General features: G+C 37.0%; 1 protein-coding gene across 1 annotated transcript; it reads left to right on the forward strand.

Moving 5' to 3' along the window:
* Positions 1–341: 341 nt before the first annotated feature.
* On the forward strand, positions 342–3,589 carry LOC129095959 (trypsin I-P1-like). Its single transcript, XM_054604577.1, has 6 exons — positions 342–393; positions 1,177–1,369; positions 1,777–1,956; positions 2,053–2,114; positions 2,748–2,905; positions 3,026–3,589. The coding sequence occupies exons 1-6, from the start codon at positions 354–356 to the stop codon at positions 3,185–3,187; spliced, it is 795 nt and encodes a 264-aa protein (XP_054460552.1). The 5' UTR covers positions 342–353; the 3' UTR covers positions 3,188–3,589.
* The last annotated feature ends 12,412 nt before the right edge of the window (positions 3,590–16,001 follow it).

Genomic DNA, 16,001 nt, shown 5'->3' on the forward strand with positions numbered 1-16,001 from the left:
ACATTATTTCAAACAACATGTCGTCTTAAAGCCAACTTTAACCAATTTCTTCAATATAGACTTAAACAGTATCTCTGTTAATCTACGTGAAAACACAATGAAGTCAGTTTCATGTTGGTCTAATCTGTCTGCTCAATAGAATGCAGCTTTTTTTCTTCTCTTTCTATATCAGAGACTTTTCCCTTGTTCCTCGATAAGTGATCCAACATTTGCATAAGTGCAGACCTGTGTAGCCAATGGATTTGTGTTGATAAACCTTCATGAGGTGATTGGTGGCTGGAAGGCCAACAGGACAGTGAGAACAGATTTAAAAAGGCACCAGTGTTTCACCAGGAGGACAGTCATTGAAAGAGATGGGTGGCATGACGCATCTTCTCCTTCTGCTGTGGGCCGGTGAGTGGTCAACTACTGCTGCTTACTTTAACCATTCTCTATGCTTTCAGTCTTCATGTAAATAGTGTATTTTAAACTGAGTTAATGCATCAGACATGCTGTTATTATACCTCTCGTAAGGTGTTAAGAGATCTATTATGTATTCTAGGGCCAGTCTTGCATTTAAAAGTTAGCAGATACATTTTTAAATCTGTTTAAAAATGTATAGAAAGCCAGTGTTTCTTCTTCTGTGGCCCATTAATATGCTGTCAGCTGTGTTCAAGTGTCTTCTGACTGAAGCAGAAGCAATTCTGACAATCGCAGAAAGTTCTTGTGTTAAATAATGGAAATATTACAAACAAAAATCCATTTTTTGCTATGTAATTTGATTTATAATTTTTATTCATTTAATTATTTCAAAGTTTTGGGCAAGTTACTCTTCAAGAGTTATAACTTACTTTAAACGTATTATTCCTTTCAAAAGTAAATATATTACTTAACTTACTAACTGGTATCATAAAAAAAAGTTGTTAATCATTAGACATGGATCATAATTTGGTTTGGATATGAGATTTAGTGAACTTCATGTCTGTAAAGAGAAGAACTAACTGAACAGTTTTGTAAAGGTGAACTATGTGTACATAGATGTGTGTTACCAAAGTAAAAGCGCAATACTTGGCTTCCATTGGACTTTTGGCACAGTTCACCATGTATGTTCACAACTTTCTAAAGAGTGAGTGAGTTGTTCTCTGAAACAACTGCTGTTCCACAGACAGTCACCTCGTGGAGGACTTTGTGTTTCAGGTGTCACAGTGGGCACAGTGGTGGATCTGCAGAAGAGAATCATCGGAGGACAAGATTGTCTGACTAATGAGAGTCGGTACCACGTTCAACTGAGAAAATCTGAAGCTAATGGACCATTTGAACTTGAGTGTGGTGGCTCTCTGATCAGTCCCCAGTGGATTCTGACTGCAGCACACTGCTGGGACGAAACATGGTAAGACAACCAGATTCATACTTAAAGGCCCACTCCACTCAAAAATGTTACTTCACCTTCACTGTGCAGAATGATGTATGTGCAGAGTTTGTGTCTTCAATTAGACTTGGACTTCATGTCCAAACTAAGCATTTGTACCATTGGAGATAGATAACAGATAATGGTAGCTAATGGTGGATCTCTGACTAATGAACAGTGGAGAAAGTAAGAAATATATTGTTACTAGATTTTGAGTAAAACTGTCATTCATGAATTCAATAAAACTCACAAGGTCCTGAAGCAGCAATCAGTAATAGTTTGATATTAAACTATAGAATTCCTAAAACAAACACAGCATTGTTCAATGATTTCTGATCTATGATACAATAATTCAGTGATGTTCCTCTTCAATCTTTACTTACTTGTAGGACAATGAGAACAGTTTTGGGTGTGCATCCAGGTCCAGGAACACCAGTGGCAGTCACACCTCATTTCTTTATGGACAACCAGAACAGGAAACATGACATCATGCTGCTGGAGATAACTGACCCTAACATTCATCATACAACCATCATACCACTTCCTAACTGTCAAAGTCGTCTCAACGAGTGAGTCTTCATCTTTCCCCTCTAATAAGTCTGAAACTCTAACTCATGAGGAACTCTGAGGAAAAGTTTATTTTGATTCTTTTTCTTGCATTTCAGAGGTGATGAAGTTCAGATTGCAGGTCATGCATCCAAATTGAAAACCTTTTCTAAATTAAGAAGTGAGATGAATTTTGTTTATTTTATAATACCAATTGTCTATGTTTATGACAGTGTTATTTATTTTGCTTGTATGTTTGGTTACATTGCTGAAACATATTTACATAAACCCTCTGAGACAAACTGTAGTGGGCTCAGTGTTAAAGCTGGAATACCTGCATTAAAATGAATCTTCAGGTTCCCAGCTTTCAGATCACATAAACCACTTCTTTGTGGATTATACTGCTGTCCTGCTATCAGCCACTAAAGATCCCTTGTCTGCTCTAAGAAAGACAAAAACTGGGTCCATGTGGGCTTCCATTTAATTTTGCTCTTAAAAGTGCATTGCGTATTATATTATATATTTCTGAAAAAACATAGCAAAACATAAATCTACTTGTAGACATTATTTTCAAGCTCAACTCGTCACATTTCAAGATGTTTTGAAAACTATTTTGGTCCCTTTTTTTCTTTTTCATAAAACAGATAAATAATTTTAATAAAGATGCTGTTTGATCTTTTATAAAAATAATATATTGGTATGAATAATTGTGTGTATTTGTTGGTGGAAGGATTCTCTGTGTACAAGTTAGGTAGATAATGATAAAAGTTGTTGTTTATGTGGTTTAGAAACACTTTTTTCAATTCTCATCTAGTATCTGAAGAAACAGTGAAGCTCCAATGTGCAAACACCGAGGTCGTCAACTGTCAGAAGCTCAGAAACTGTCTGCCGAACAGCTACCCAGATGACTGGCAGTATCTGAGCTATCAACACTGGTTGTGTTGCCAAAGAGCTGGAGTGGATTTATCTAAAGTGAGTTGGCATGGCTTCTAACTTTTACTTTATTACCATTTTTACCAATTCATTATAAATTAGTTTTTCAATAAAAGATACAAAAGTCTGTCACACTAAATATATACATCTTTCTCACAGGGTGACTCTGGTGGAGGAGTGGTGTTCAATGGCATGCTTTATGGTGTCAATTCATTCATTGGTAATGGAACCCATGCCTGTGTTGAGGCAGCTGGATTCATGGACGTCTGTGAAAAAGAGTACATGGATTGGATCTTAAAAACTACCGGTATTAAACCCTGAATGGGATGTGTAGGGTGTGCTATACTGTAAAATGTTCTGTCATTTAACAGGCATTTTTAAAGGCATTAAGAAAAATTGTTGAGTTACTCTAAATTTACAGTTGATACATTAACTAACTATTGATTAAGCGTTTGTAAAGCTCTTTAAGAACAAACATTATGGTAGTGTCTGAGTTATAACTGCTACTTTACATATTGTTGGTGTCAAAGTGTTGTTATGGTAAAAATAATAATCAAAATATATATACATATAAAATATAGATTTTCCCACGTGTGAATTTAGTCATTAAAAAAAAAAAATACAATAGTCTGCTCTCCCGTTAACAATACTGAGAACTTTGATAATCAATATGAATCTTCTTGTACAATGTTGTCACTTTTAAATAAAATGAAGATGACTCACAATCGTTATTTCAGTTGGTTTTCCTAAGATTTCTGTGCAATAAAAAGCTCAACTAATCAATATCTATAAACCTACAATAACTGATTTGCTTTGGCCACGTGGGGGCAGCTTGTCCTTATAATGACATTGATTACAGCTGCTTTATTTATCAAATGACTACCTTATTATTTGTGGGGAAGGGGCAGGAAAAGGTGGATGGTTTTTAGATTTTTTATTTTTGTTTTTCTGGTTGATCAGGGGAGATTCTGAAACTTATTTTGCCAGTTTTGTATTTAAGTTGCAGCCCTCCCTGTGAATGTTTTTTATGAAAAGGGATCAAACATTTAGATCACAAAGTGAGCTTTTTATGTGCCATGGATCGTACGGGCGCATTTTGATATATCCAGAAGACGACAATAAAATCCCTGTTTTACACAAGCCAAAACCATTAAAGTACATATGAGAGCACCGCCACGTTGCTGCTACTGTTTAGAGGTGAAGCAGACACTGTTGTCATATAATGGCAGAAAGAACAAGTTAGTCTTTTTAAATCTGACAATCATTGAAAGGTCCTCAGAGGTGTAACAAGCGTCCATCAGGCAATACACTTAAAGAGGAACCGCACATATATTTTTCATAGTTGGTATATAGTTTCTAAGTTAAAGTATACAGATATTCAAGGACCCCCTCAACATTTTTAAGACCTAAAATAATAATTTAAATAATCTGCTCTAATCTCGGTTTTTCCACAAAAAACATTTCCTGATAGAAGTTATTGTATTCACATCAACTCCCTCTCCCTCATTGAGAATATCACAATCTATGAATACAATATTTTTTTTCCATTTTCATTGTGCACAGTGAAGGTGAAATAACAATAAGAAAAACTAATTTTAGTGGACTGGGAGTCCAGTGGAAAAAGTAAAAGGGCTTACTAAATATGATCTCGTAGCATTTCTGTAGTCTGAATAAATTTAACAACCAGGTTACAAAATGCAGAATAAAGATTGTAATACAGAACTGTAAACTACATTGTAGAAATCTGTTATGATCATTAAATATGTGTTCAAATCTGCAATGTCCTGTAGGACAGCTGTGACAGATCCGATTGAACTGTCAGCTCACTTGTGTTAGCTTTACATTTCTAAGGCAGCCGGAGAGCTTGGTCTGTGTCAGTGTGAGATTTTGACTCTTCATCATGACTGGCAGATTGGAGTTTTTGGGTTAAAAAACACAGCAAAGATAGCAGGAAAACTAGAAGTCACCCTCACAGCAGAAGTGTAGAAGGTAGAGAAGTGTTTAGGAAGAAGGGGACAAGTTAAGGTCATACACGTGTTTTGTAATTGCAATTTAAAAACAACTTACAATACAAAAAGATAACAAAAAGGATTAATATTAATTTAAAGGGAAAACTTGCTCTCTCTCTCTCGCCCTCTGTCTCTCTCTATATCTAGATATATCTATAGATATATCTAGATAGATAGAGATAGATAGATAGATAGATAGATAGATAGATAGATATATAGATAGTTATAGATATATAGATATTATTAATATCTATAAGATTATTAACATATACTAACAATAATGGGGCACCACCCTGGGATCAGAGACCAAAAACCAAACTATGAATTAAGTCTCAAAGTTGTTGTTCACTCCCAATGTCAATAGCGGGGGGGAGAATATGAGAAAGATGGCGGGTTGAGGCCACGATTATTTAACGGAGCAATGAGGCACATAATGGGGGCTGGCTTACACACCGTGTACGTCTGAATTGAGGGTTAGTTTTTTTTTTAAAAAGAAGAAGAAGAAACAAAGACCCGACTGGTGAACTCAGATTCAGCAGCCTGGTCCACTAAGTTATAAAGCACAGTTTACCAACTTAACTCGTGGTGGCTGATCTCAACACAATACTGTTACTGCAGCAACAACACAACACCGGACCCGTGGCCCGCATCCAACGAGGCAACAGTGTTGTGGTTTGGACCAAATCTCACACATAGGTGAGGTTTTACCCCAGTCTAATAACAACAACACCAGAGAGGAGGAAAAACAAACGTGTTTACCCCTGGTCAAGACTATTTATGATGGTTCTCATTGTATCTTTACCTCCAGACACCCAGAGCCTCCTCATATAAATCTATGCAAAGTCTGAAAGATTCTGAGGCTTCTCAAAATGACAAACCATGATAATTCATTCCTTCATGTCAAATACATTTCTACCACACATGACATCAGTTAATTTATTATATATCTATATATTTCTCATATGGTATCACACAATAATATATTTTTCTAAAAGACATGTTATTGTGTCCATCCTCTGGATATACAAAGGAAAGATACAATTCGTCCATATTAAGTCCTCAACAGTGTTGGACTCTTTCTGTTCATTTCCTGTAAAGATTTATTGTCTTTTTTTAAGTTTATTTGCAGAAAAAATGCAGACAAAATATAAAGAAAACAAAATTAATATACATTATATTGATGGCAAAGTATTCTAACAAGCTGTAGGATAACAACAATAACAATACATTATGAACAAAGAAAAAAGACAGTATGTGATTATGTCGTTTTGTGTGTGTGTGCTCCTGTTTGCTAGGGTGATATTGGTTTATACACCTGTTCATTTCCTGTAAAGATTTATTGTCCTTAACAATAATAATGCGACATACCCTATGAGTGAAAAAACTATAAATATTATATAAAACAATAGAGAAGGAATAATACATCAGGGAAAGCTATTACAAAACAACAATTCAATGGTATATTAAGCTGATTTATATGCTAATTGCATATTTTGAAACGTTGTCACTGAGAGGGGCAAAACTGATGCCAGATCGGTACTAAGAGCATTATAGTTTGAAACCTTTTGCCACTTAGAGACAACCAGAACAGGAAACATGACATCATGCTGCTGAGGCTAGCATCCCCTGCTCGGATTCAACCTGTACCACTTCCTAGATGTGGAAATCAACCCAATTTGTGAGTCAGGATCTTTCCCCTTTCATAGGTCTGAAAGCTCAACTCATGAAGAACTCTGAGGAAAAGTTTATTCTATTTTTTTATTGTATTTCAGAGGTGCGACAGTTAGGATTGCAGGTCATGGAGCCACAGCTGGAGGCCCTAACGGTGCAAGACGTGAGATGAATCTTGTTTATTTTATTATTAAAATGATTTACACTTATGACAGTTAGTGTTATTATTATTTGTATTATTATTATTTTGCATGTACTGTATATTTTATATAAATGCTGACAAATATATTTAGATGAAATACAATTTATAAAATGTTGTGTTTTTGTTTTTTTTTTACAAAAATTGGGAGTACACTTCTAAACTTAGCACAATTAAAGATGCGTGGAAACTATTTTTCAATAAAGCAGATAACCTAATTTAATGATTCTGTTTGATTCTCAAAAAATATTGAAAGATGCGTGCACAGACATTTTGGGGGCAGGTGCTCAAAAAAAAAAAAAAGGGCACCCATCGCCAAAATTATTTATGAAATCAAAAATAATAATAATAAATAAAAAAAACACAGGAGGTTTTCAACTTATATATTTATTTGTGTTAACAAACTAGATCAAATGATCAAATTGAATAAATAAATGAATAACAGGCATAAACAGACAAAACAAGGCCATATTGTATAAGCAAATAGTATGTTAAATAATCGAACAATATTCTAACTTAAAACTTATCAAAACTCTGCTCTGGATAAATAAAAGGATCTTCACAGGAGCATCCTCCTTGGTGCCATGTCTTGGAAGATTTGTATCACTTCACTGTGATTTATTTCAATGTCTTTTCTGGTTGACAGGGCCCTAACTGCAGCACATAGCTTTGTAGCTCTCATTGCACCTGATATTAAATGCGTCAACATGGGACGGATCAGTAGGGTATGGCATGGTGGCTATTTTGGAAATTGCATCCTCATTTTCAGCTCTTTCCTCCACATGCCCTAGCTGTGATGTAAGGGGGCTGCTGTCAACTCATCTCCTCAGGCATCACTGTTTCTGTTTGCCCCTGAACATAACTAGTCTGTCCTTCCTCATCTGTGATGGGCTCCCCTGGACCAGGTAGGGTAACTGATTCTCCCTCATTTAATTGGCTCGTTGATGGCCTGATCCAAGTCAAAAGGGAGCGGCTACTCTGAGCTGCTTGCTGCAGTTCCCTGTCCTTCTGCTTTTTGACTCTGTCTTTTTTTGGCATTATGCTGCAAATTTTGTAAAAGAGATAAATGAATGTTGTGGATAATAATTGTACTGTTTTCTGAAGGTTAAAGCATAAGCAGCATTACACTAATTATGCTCTTCTCAACCTGTGTTTCCTCTTGGCAGGATTAGACAGCTAGCTTACATTTCCCTTATTTTACTCTTTTTCACCCTCTGCAATTACTCATACAAGTTTGATCGTTGTAAAACAGGCAAAACGAAGAGATACATAAATATCACGTTAAACAATTGTGGGACAAGGATAGCATGACACAGAGAGCTAGCATAGTTTACCTGCTATTTTCTAGCTGTGAATTTTCGTGACATTTATAAACATAAATTCAACATACTTTCGAAATTGTCTAAACGGCATTTATACAACACAAAATATGCACTTTCAGACAAATAATGTCATTTAACATGACAAACGTCAGTAAACAGCTGGGCAATGCTTTGAAATCAAGTTAGTTGTTTGTTTATTTTTTTAGGAAACGTCGGACCAGTTATGTTTTCAGACGTAATGTTTTCAGCGGCACTAATGTTGTTGTTAATTTATAAAAAAACAACGTCGGGGGATTGCACAAACACTGTCATTACCTGTTAGTCTGATGCTGCAGGTCAGTGAAGACGTAGTCTGCACCGGTGTGGCCTTGCGCTCAGCACTGATGTGGGGGATGAGGAGGGAGAGCACCCGGGAGCATAGGCATAGAATACGTATTCTACGTCTATGCCGCGGAGCATGTCGGGGCGAAATTCTCACAAGAACTCAAATAAATAACCCCTCAGATATCAAAACACATTTGGGGAAATTGATGACAGAGAAACTAATTTGTATTCTAAAAATATTGATGAATGAAAAAAAAAATTGGGCTCAAGAAAAAAAGGGCACTTTTTCTCAACCAGGGCACAAGGGCTGGTGCTTGAGCACCACTTGGGGTCTATCTGTGCACGTGCCTGACAGTTGGGTTCATTTTTCTGAGTACAAGTCAAGAATGTAATGATTACATTCTTTGTCATCTAGAACCCAGTAGATCAGCTACTCTCCAATGTGCAAACACAACGGTTGTCAGATGTCCAAGGTTTGCTGGTCCATATAGCTATCAACACGCGTTCTGTGGACAAAGAGCTGGAGTGGATGCATGTGAAGTGAGTTTGTCTGGCTTCTAACCTAATATCTTTTCTACAGTCAAGTTTTACCACTTAAATATAAAAGAGTATTACAGTAAATCATGTAAAAGTTTGTAACAAACAGTATATACATCTCTCTCACAGGGTGACTCTGGTGGAGGAGTGGTGTACAATGACATGATTTATGGTGTCAATGCTGCCGTTTGTGATGGTTGCAATGTCTGCAGAGAACCAATTGTATTCATGAGAGTCTGCGACTACCTACCGTGGATCAATGGAATTATGGCTACACCCTAGATGTGTCTAATGTGTGGTCAACTGTGAAATGTGCTCTCATGATTAAACAAGAATTTTCACATGTATAAAGAAAATTGTTGAGTTATTCTGAATTTACAATTGATTGGTTTTAAGTATTATTTGTAAATCTCTTTAAGACAAACAATAATTGTGATCTTGTGACTGTAGTTTCACATGGTAGTGTCTGAGTTACAAATGTTAGTTAATCAATTCTTGCTTTAAATTATTATGGTTAAAAAAAAAGACACATTTTCCCATTAATAATTAAAAAATATTTTGCATGTTATTTTACAGTCAAATTTCTCCACTAATCAATACCTCTAAACCTACAATAACTGTTTTGGTTGGGTCATGTGGGGGCAGCTTGTCCTTATAATAACATTGATTAGAGATCCTTCATTTATCACATGACTACCTTAATATTTGTGGGAAAGGGGCAGAAAGACAAGGTTAGAAGCCACTGTATGTGCTGCTGCAAATACATGAGCAGGAGAGTTTTGTGGCAATGTTTCATTTTTGTCTTTTGTACCGTTATTTGTATTAAATTCCCTTACTGGATTATTCAAATAAACATTATTATTTTGTTATTTTATCCATGAACTGATGATGGACAAAACAATGCTGATTTAGGCAAATGTCCTTTATCATTATATATAATGGTATCACAAATATAAAATAACATTAAGTGCTATGTAGGCTTTGCCAAACCAGGACAATGAATGTCAGTGCTATTTCATATGTGGTTCATGTATGGTTAAAGCTTGTTTAATATGAGAGGCAAATTGTGCTTACAGTTAAAACAAAAGCAAATTTCATCAAATATTTCATCTCAAGTATCATGCAGTAGAGCGCATAGTTTCATTTCAGTGTAATTTCCCTGCTGTCACTTTATGGAGGCCAAGGGCAGGAAGTGTTGATAAGTGATCCAAACTTTGCATACTGGTGAAGAGCTCTGCAGCCAACGGCGTTGCATTCATAAGCTTTTACGAGGTGATTGGTAGCTGCTGCTGGGACAGAAAGGTAGTCCATTGACAGTGAATAGCAGCAATGGTTGGTTTTATGCTTCTCCTTTTGCTGTGGGTTGGTGAGTAATCGAACGTTTAATCTACATAGTAGTTTCTGGTGCTTATTTTAATGATACCGTGTGTTCATAGTATTGTATAGTATTCACACACTATATTAGACGGGCAGGCTTTCAAACTTACTACAATGTGAACGCGCTCACAGAAAATGCTCCTGGAGTGTGATGAAGTAGTACAATTAGTGCAAAAAACAACACAATGTGAATGGGTCAAAGAAACACAGGACTTTCAACGAGGAGACCGTTGTTCGTGTCCCAATGTTACATACTTATTTTAAATCTAGTAATCGTTTTGTTGAGGTTTTGTTGCCTTTTGTTTGAATTCACAGAGTAACCTCACATTATTGATGCCAAACAGGACTGATCACGCGTCAGTATGCAGCGAGTTAGAATCATTGGTATGTGACACCCTGGGAATGAGAGCATGTTGGTTTATTAGTTGGCCGGGAGATAATGAGATTGGTCTTGGACGTGTGCATATGTGTGCATCTAAGTGTCTGTCCAGGGCAAATGTCAGATTATGCGGCACCCAACTGCATATTTATTTGTTTTGTGGCTGCATGCTCAAGGACCTTTTTTTTGTATCACAAAACTCCTTTATTACCTGTTTGATAGTGCCACTGATTGACTGCATTAATTGACGTTGCTTAAGTTCACTCAATTTTATTGTGTTGGACAGTGTGTTTGGCTAACAGCTAAGAGCTAACGGCTAAGGAAACCAGTACAGAGACAGCTGACTGCATCTTTGCCACTCAGCTGCTGCTCTTCAGCTAGAGACACAAATTTTCCGTGCATTTTTATTGGGCTTCAACTTCACATATACACAAATTACGTAAAAAAAAATTGACATAAAGCCTGAATTAAAGCTTTAAGATGTGATTACTAACATTACAGAAGTTGTCGATGCAGTCACAACTGGCAGAGATCTGCCAAGTGCACCTTTTAGTTAATGATTTATCAAAACCACGTCTGGTCAGTGGCAGACACTTCTCAGTCATGTGCATTAACTATACTGTCTGTTCTTATAATGGGGACTCTTCTTTTTCTTCTGTACTGTAAGCCGATAAGGTGTATTTCTAACACAAAAAAACCCCATTGTTCTAACTGAAAGTCACCTGGTGGAGGACTTTCTCTTCCAGGTGTCACGGTGAGCACAGCGGTCGATCTGCAGAAGAGAATCGTTGGCGGTCAACCATGTGAGCGTCCATATCATGTCAAACTGAGAGTTGCTTCTGGTGGATCGTACAACTTGTGTGGTGGCTCTCTGATCAGTGACAGGTGGATTTTGACTGCAGCTCACTGCTTGAAGCCAGGCCGGTAAGGAAATTCTACATAACATCTTAACACTATTTAATACATACATATTAATGCAGGGTGTATAACAACAAATATAAATGGTTATAGTATTCTTGAGAAGAACAATTTAAATAAAACAAGCTGAGAATAGAATGATTTTATGTTTGATTGTGCAATATTCATCTTTCACCTCTTCCCCCATGTAGAGCTATGTTTGCAAATGTAAGTTTGCATCCAGGGGGGGCAGCACAAGAAGTGCAAATCACATCAGAACCTGTGATCTATACGGACAAAGACAAGAGGTCCCATGACATCATGCTGCTGCAGCTACCTACCCCCTCTGACGTTCCACCTATAGTTCTCCCTGACTGTGAATATCGTCCTGAAATGTGAGCTGTGATTCTTCCCACCTAGTTTTGAAAGTCTTACATTTCTTTAGGTCCGCTCCAGATCTGGGCAGCATATCAGCTAAAAGTTACTTAGCCAAGTTCAGATTTATTTTCTGCATACAATCAATGCCAGTTAGACCGAAGCAGGGCAGCCTTGGAGGTCTGTTGGGCAGATTTTCTTACACTACAAATATCTAGAAAGCTTCCAGGCAAATTTTGCCTTGATTTGCATAAAGTTCAAGCGGGGAACAAATCACGGCCTGGTGACTGACGGCAGAGTTGAGCATGCTGCAAGTGGTCCTAAATGAGGCAGCGTTTCTGGTCTTCAACCAGCCAAAACACAGTCATGACACTCTACTTTTCATTCCCCTCCGCTGGCTCCCTGGTGCTGCTCAAACTAGGAGCAAGGCACGAACGTGGATAATAGCACGGCACCCACCTCATTCAGGTTCGTGAGCCTTCTCGTTCACTACGATCCGCTAATGAAAGGCTACAAGCACCACCAATGCGAGCCATGAAATGTCAATCCAACATCTTCTCCTCTGTGCTCCCTTGGTGGTGGATGTTGGAGAGTAGAAGCTCAGGCCGGGCCAGTTGATGAAGTCTAAGCTACTCCTCCAACACTTTGTCTATTCTGTACTTCATATCTATTGGTGTCCCAAAGATGTTTGAAGAAAACATTGGAAACGGACAGAGTTCGATCCAATAGAGTTTACTCTTCAAACAGAAACGACTCGTGAGGTGGGCTCCGGAGACCCACTGATTATCCTGCCCTGAACACAGTCTTGGGTATATATAGTTCCTCAGCCTATGGTTACTGCTCCGCCTTTATATTTAAACACCTCCTTGGTGACCCTCAAACTAATGGTGTAATTTTGCATGGTCTTGCCCAAATTGTATTTGGGGTCCAAGAAAGTCCCGAGCTTTCCCCCTCAGGCATGTTCTTGTCACCAGTAGTCACAGGGTTTTCCAAAGTAAATGCTTAAAAAGCTTTGATTCTTTCCAAGATATACATTGAGTCAAACAGGTTATTTGTTAAATCACTTGACTCATACTATGACACTAGTTCTGTTATACCAGTCTTTAAGACGTGTGAGTGTATTTGATAGTGCTGGCTTACTATGACAAATCCAACTCCAACATGGAACGAGTTAGAGAACTCTATTTGCTCTGCAGAAACCCTCCAGTCTTAAGAATCGAATGAAGACTTTCCACGTTGAGTGTTGAAGTAACTATTCTCGAAAGTCTTCTTGATCTATTGGGACTTTGATTGTATCTAATTTGGACAAAATGGTTTCTCAATTTCTGAGATAGTTTTAATTCACATTTCTCAACTTTCAAACTCCTACCTTTTCCCCCAGTGCCGATCGGTCCAGCGTTGCCTGTTGCCACACCGTCAGGAGGCAATTCACTTTTACTGTTGTGTACTTCATCAGAGCTTTTTTGTGAAAACAGCTGCCTGTTGATCCACATTAGACAATAAGACCCCAAAGAGCTTCCAGAGTTTTGGAGATGACTCTTAACATGTCACATGATATTAACTATAAAAATCTTGTGACAATACAAACAAGAAATATTTGATAAATAAAGTATTGGTTATGCTCTTTAAGTCAGAGTCAAGGTATCCATTTGTTGGTGGTTTTAAGGCTATTTGTTATTGTAATTTGTAGTATGTTACCATGTCTCTGTGGAAGAAGATAAAAGAAATTCCCATTAAACTTTCCATTAGAAAACAGTTAAAGTTGCTAATGTTGATATAACTTAACCACTTAGCACTTGTTGGTATTATTTTTTAGGGTTGAGATCGCTGGTCACGCTGCCACTACTGGAGGCCCTAATCATGAAAGGAGTGAGATGAATTTATATTAATTGAATTAACATCACAATCGAATTCCCTAAGGGATTTCTCTTAATTCTATTAATTGTACTGCAGTTTGTAACATTGCATGGCAAAGCAATTTCTCTTTTGGACTAAAATTGTATTGTCTCTTTCTTGGAAAGAAACATTTGCCTCAGTTTCATTTCTATTCTGCTTTAGTTATGCATGATTTAAAAATATAATAAAACATTTTACCTTGGTATTTAAAACATTTTCAAATGAAGCTCGAATGTATTTTCTACTTTTCTACTTTTCTGTAGAACCTGCTGAATCAGCTACTCTACACTGTGCAGACATTGAGGTTGTTAACTGTGAAGACCTTGAAAAAACACTGCAGAAAGATTTCCATGAGGTCTACCAAGCGAAGGTGTTTCAACACTGGTTCTGTGGCCAAACACCTGGAATGGATATATGTTATGTGGGTTGTCACGGCTTCTAATGTATTCTCCTCCTCTGTCGTTAAAGTTTTGAGCATTTGAAGACAAATGTGTGTTTCATAAGATATAAGATAAGATAACAAAATATATTTCCCTCTCTCAGGGAGATTCTGGTGGAGGAGCGGTGTACCAAGGCAAGATTTACGGTGTCATTTCTTTCCTCGGTGATCCTGACCATGTGTGTAGAAAAGCAGCTGCATTCATGGACCTCTGCGATACAGAATACGCTACATGGATCAATCAAACTATTACTTAAGACAGAAGATGTGAAGACTCTTTCATAAAAAAAGCTCAACGAGACTTTTGCATCTTTGTGGTCTGTGTGTCTAATTCCACCATGATTTCATGCTACAAAACATTAAAAGCCCCACATGAACTGCTGGGCTTGGTGTACGCTACTTTAACATGTAGCTAGACTTTGCTGTTTTTTAAATAACCCTTCATGATAGTCTTTACACTGATTAGTGAATGGTAATGCTAATTGCTAGCATGATTACTATTGTTATGTTCATGGTTTGACAATAAAGCTGTAATCGTGTCTGTTATGGTGACAAAATACAATGTAAACTGGTAAGAATTTAAACATTTGTGAATTTAAGTTTACATGCAAGGCTAGGATCTGTGTAAACTAAGATTAGCATTGATGCTAATAATAATAAATAAAATAAAATATATTTATAAAGTGCTTTTCACAGACAGGAGTCACAAAGTGCTTAACAGCAGGAAAACAAATCAGTAAAAACAAGACATAAAGCATTAAAACGTGTTAGAAAGGTACAGAAGACAGTCAATAAATAATAAAAACATAAGTTTAAAAGCAGACCTGGAGTATTATACAAAGGTACGTCTTAATCTGGCCTTCGAAAGAAGTCACAGATTCAGATAACCGTAGGTGTGCAGGCAGAGCGTTCCATAAGTCACCGCGGGTTCCAAGGCGAGTGCGTGGTACCGTAGAGAGCGAGCTGATACATGCGGGTGAAGAAGTTCTGCTACATATGATGGAGTCCGACCGTGTAGTGATCTAGCTATGTGTATGCTAGCAATTAGCATTAGCGATTCATAGGCAAATTGAAAGGGTAACAGCTACTCTTCACTAATACTACTCACTGTTTTTTTTAATAAATAAATGTATTCATAGATAAAAAAAATATGTTTTTTGGGGGGTTAAATTACTAAGTAACATTACCAATGTGTCTGAAATACATTCTCTCTCTTGTCAATTGCAGTTAGTTGAATCTTTTTATGTGACTAAATTATTGTAAAAAACAAACATCTTGTGACTGATGTCATGATTTGACCTCTGTAATACTCCATTTGTATTAAACTGTGCTACATTATAATTGGCCAATAACATTATGAATGACAGTAATGTCATTTTCTATTGATTTCTCATTTAAGTTAAATGAGAATCCTCTTGGGGCTTTTAAAAGGTATCTGAAGTCCCAGTGATGAATCCAGTTCAACTAAATCCTGGGATTGTCACTATATGCAGATGAAGTTTAATCTGCATAGAAATTTAACATTTACTTTTCTTCTGTCACTTTAAGTTTCAGCTGGAGGGCATTAAAACTATGTCCAGCATTAGACATGACTGTGACTTTGAAGTAAAACGCCAAGAAGAAACTAAACCAGACTAATTGTGGCTATTCGGCCTTATCTATCCATTTAGTCTTAAAATGATGATCAACAGAATGGCTAGAATATTTCTA

Source organism: Anoplopoma fimbria, chromosome 9, assembly GCF_027596085.1.
Source record: "Anoplopoma fimbria isolate UVic2021 breed Golden Eagle Sablefish chromosome 9, Afim_UVic_2022, whole genome shotgun sequence".
NCBI lineage: Eukaryota > Metazoa > Chordata > Actinopteri > Perciformes > Anoplopomatidae > Anoplopoma > Anoplopoma fimbria.